Raw genomic sequence first — 3,563 nt, forward strand, 5'->3', positions numbered from 1 at the left:
AAACCGGGAAAAAAAAAGAGGCCCCCCCCCCCCCGGGAGAGGGGGGCGAACCCTCCCCCCGGACCCCCCCCCCCCGAGCCCCCCCCCCCCCCCCTCTTGAGGCGCTCTCGTCTCGCACGCTCCCACACCCTCGCCCTCCCCCCTCCGGCCCAGGCGGCGCAGGGCGGTGAGTCGCCAGCGGCGGATGGCAGGGCGGCGGACGGGGAGGCGGAGGACGGGCCGCGGGCGGTGCCCTTCATGCGCGCCGCGGAGGTGAGCACGGGCGTCGACTGGTTCCAAGTTGTCGACGACTCTGCCGCCGACGGGGCGGCGAGCACACCTGAGCCGGCGTCGTCCGCGCCTGCCAGCGGCGGGGGCACGGGCAGCCTGCCGCGGTGCGAGGAGGACGGCACGCTCTCCTTCTACTGGCCCGTCGCCGCTGGCGCCGCCCCTCTCCCGCGGCGCGTCCGCGTCACGTCCACGACGCGTCCCCGCGTAGGCTCGACGCGTACGAGGACGAGCTCCACGCGCCCGGCTCCCTCTACCTCATCGGCAAGGCGGCGGACGGCGACGGCGGGTTCGCGTCGTGCTGCGTGCAGCTTAAGGGCTGCGAGCGCAACGTCTACGTCCTCCCGCGCGAGACGGACGCCGACGGCGCGCCCGTCTCCTTCGTCGACGTCTTCAACGAGGTGTCGGCGCTCTGCCGCAAGCACAAGATTGCAAAGTTCAAGTGCAAGCGCGTCGAGCGGCAGTACGCCTTCGAGGAGCCGGGCGTGCCGGCGACGTCTGCCTACCTGAAGCTGGTCTACTCTGGCGAGTACCCGGCCCTGCCGGCGGACGCAGTCGGCGAGACCTTCTCGCGCGTCTTCGGCGCGAGGGGCCGCCCTCCGCACACCCCCCCCTCCTCCACGACCACCACGCGCCCCCGCGCCCGCTGTGGGTAGGCGCTCGCACCTCGTGCCTCGAGCTGCTGCTCCTCAAGCGCCGCATCGCCGGCCCGTGCTGGCTCACCCTGAGCGGCGTGGCGGCGGCCACCTCCTCCGCCTCGTGGACCAAGTACGAGGTTGCGCTTCCCGAGGGCAAGAAGGGCATCACCGTGCGGCGCGACCCGCCGCCGGCGCCGCCGCTCATCGTGGCGGCGCTGCACGTGCAGACCATCCTCAACGCCAAGAACCAGCCCGAGATCGCGCTCGCGTCGGTCATCTCGCACCGCGGCGTCGCCGCCGACGGCGCGACCTCCAACCCGACCGCCCTCTCCTCCTTCTCCGTCGTGCGCAAGCTCGACAAGGCGTGGCCGTGGGACCTGACGCGCACAATCCAAAAGGACAAGGTGCGGCTCGAGGTGGTGGGTAACGAGCGCGGGTTGCTCAACTTCCTGATCGCGCGGCTGCACCAGCTCGACCCGGACGTGCTCGTGGGGCACAACATCGCCGGCCACGACATCTCGGTCCTGCTCTCGCGCCTCTCCACCTTCAAGGTGGCGCACTGGTCCAAGATTGGCCGGATGCGCGTGCGCAACATGCCGCGCCTCTCGTCGTCGGGCGGATCGTTCGGCGGGGGCGGCAACTGGGCGGAGTGGTCCGTCGTGGCCGGCCGGCTGATGTGCGACACCTTCGTCTCTGCGCGCGAGCTGCTGCCCTCGCAGCGCTCCTACTCCCTCAAGGAGCTCGCGCGCACGCAGCTGAGCGCCAACAAGCCCGAGCTCGAGCAGGCCGCCATCGCAGGCGCGTTCGACGAGACGGGGACGCTCCTCCAGCTCGTCCGCTGCGTCGAGAACGACGCCTTCCTCTCGCTCCAGCTCATGTTCCGGCTGCAGGCGCGGCCGCCCGCGCGCGAGCAGCCGTGCGCGCGAACCGCGCCTCCTCACCGCCGCGCGCGTGCATCAGGTGCTGCCGCTCACCAAGCAGCTGACCGGCCTCGCGGGGAACCTCTGGTCCAAGTCGCTGCAGGGCAAGCGCGCGGAGCGGATCGAGTACCTGCTGCTGCACGAGTTCCACCGCCTCAAGTACCTCGCGCCCGACAAGGAGTCGTACGCCGTGCGCACCGCCAAGCGCAAGGCCAAGGCGGTCGAGGCGGGCAACGACCCCGACGACGAGGACGACGGCGGCGGCCGGCGCGGCGAGGGGCAGACGGGGCGGAAGAAGCCCGCCTACGCGGGCGGCCTCGTGCTCGAGCCCAAGCGCGGCTTCTACGACAAGTTCGTGCTGCTGCTCGACTTCAACTCGCTCTACCCCTCCATCGTGCAGGAGTACAACATCTGCTTCACCACCATCTCGCGGCCGACGCCCGACCCGGACGGCGTGATGCCGCTCGCCGTGCCGCCGCCCGCCTCGGTGGAGCAGGGCGTGCTGCCGCGGCTCATCGGCACGCTCGTTGCGCGGCGGAGGGAGGTGAAGGCGCTCCTCAAGAAGGAGCAGGACGCCGGCCGCCGCGCGCAGCTCGACATCCGGCAAAAGGCGCTCAAGATCATGGCCAACTCGATGTACGGCTGCCTCGGCTTCGAGGGCTCGCGCTTCTACGCGCGCGCGCTCGCCGAGCTCATCACCTCGCGCGGGCGCGACGCGCTGATGCACGCCGTCGAGATCGCGCAGGGCGCGAACATGGACGTCATCTATGGCGACACCGACTCGATCATGGTCTACTCGGCGACCGACTCGCTGCCCGAGGCGCGAAAGATGGCCGAGACGCTCAAGCGCGAGATCAACAAGCACTACCGCTGCATGGAGATCGACCTGGACGGGCTGATGCAGGCGATGCTGCTCCTCAAGAAGAAGAAGTACGCCGCGCTGCTCGTCGAGGAGAAGGCGCCCGGCAAGCTGAGCGTCACGCGCGAGACCAAGGGCCTCGACCTGGTCCGGCGCGACTGGTGCACGCTCTCGCGCGAGGCGGGCTCCGCCGTGCTCGACTTCATCCTGTCGGGCAAGCCCAAGGAGGAGGTCGTCTCCTCCATCCTCGCCTACCTCTCCGAAGTCGCCGACAAGGTTGGCAAGAACGAGATGCCGCTCGACGCCTTTGTCATCACCAAGCAGCTGACCAAGGCGCCGAAAGACTACCCCGACGGCAAGAACCAGCCGCACGTTGTCGTGGCAAAGGCGATGATGGAGCAGGGCGAGTCGGTGCCGGCGGGCTCCGTCATCGAGTGCGCAACCCCGCACCCGCACCCACCCACCCACCGGACCCGCCTGCCGTGTGACGCTGTCCCAGCTCTCTCACACGCCTCCGGCGGCGGCCAGGTATGTCGTGACCGCCGACGAGTCAAAGTCGTCCGTCGCCGAGCGCGCGCACCACCCAAAGACGGTGCTCAAGGCGGAGGGCTTCCTGCAGGTCGATGTGGCGTGGTACATGGCGCAGCAGCTGCACCCGCCCATCTGGCGGCTCTGCGAGCCGATCGACGGCATCACGTCGGAGCAGGCCGCCGCCGCCCCCACCCTCCACCCGTGCTTGCCCCCGCCTACCGCTCAACCACCGGCGACCACTCGTTCCCGGGCCCCTACGTGCCTATGGCACTGTTAGGGGAAGAGTATTTCCTCCACTCCCACTCCCCTTGTTGCGTAAGGGGGGGCGACCCTCGCATCTCTACACCC

General features: G+C 70.3%; 1 protein-coding gene across 1 annotated transcript in view; it reads left to right on the forward strand.

The window, feature by feature from the left end:
* Positions 1-237: 237 nt before the first annotated feature.
* The window catches only part of POLA1 (DNA polymerase alpha subunit 1), a gene marked incomplete at both ends in the record, with an annotated part of 4,372 nt that continues 1,046 nt past the window's right edge, over positions 238-3,563 (forward strand). The window contains 5 exons of the mRNA XM_005779848.1: positions 238-407; positions 479-849; positions 924-1,795; positions 1,866-3,118; positions 3,213-3,390. Of these exons, the coding sequence (XP_005779905.1) occupies positions 238-407; positions 479-849; positions 924-1,795; positions 1,866-3,118; positions 3,213-3,390 (2,844 nt within the window). The remainder of the gene's footprint in view (positions 408-478; positions 850-923; positions 1,796-1,865; positions 3,119-3,212; positions 3,391-3,563) is intronic.

This window comes from Emiliania huxleyi, assembly GCF_000372725.1.
Source record: "Emiliania huxleyi CCMP1516 unplaced genomic scaffold EMIHUscaffold_225, whole genome shotgun sequence".
NCBI classification, from domain to species: domain Eukaryota; phylum Haptophyta; order Isochrysidales; family Noelaerhabdaceae; genus Emiliania; species Emiliania huxleyi.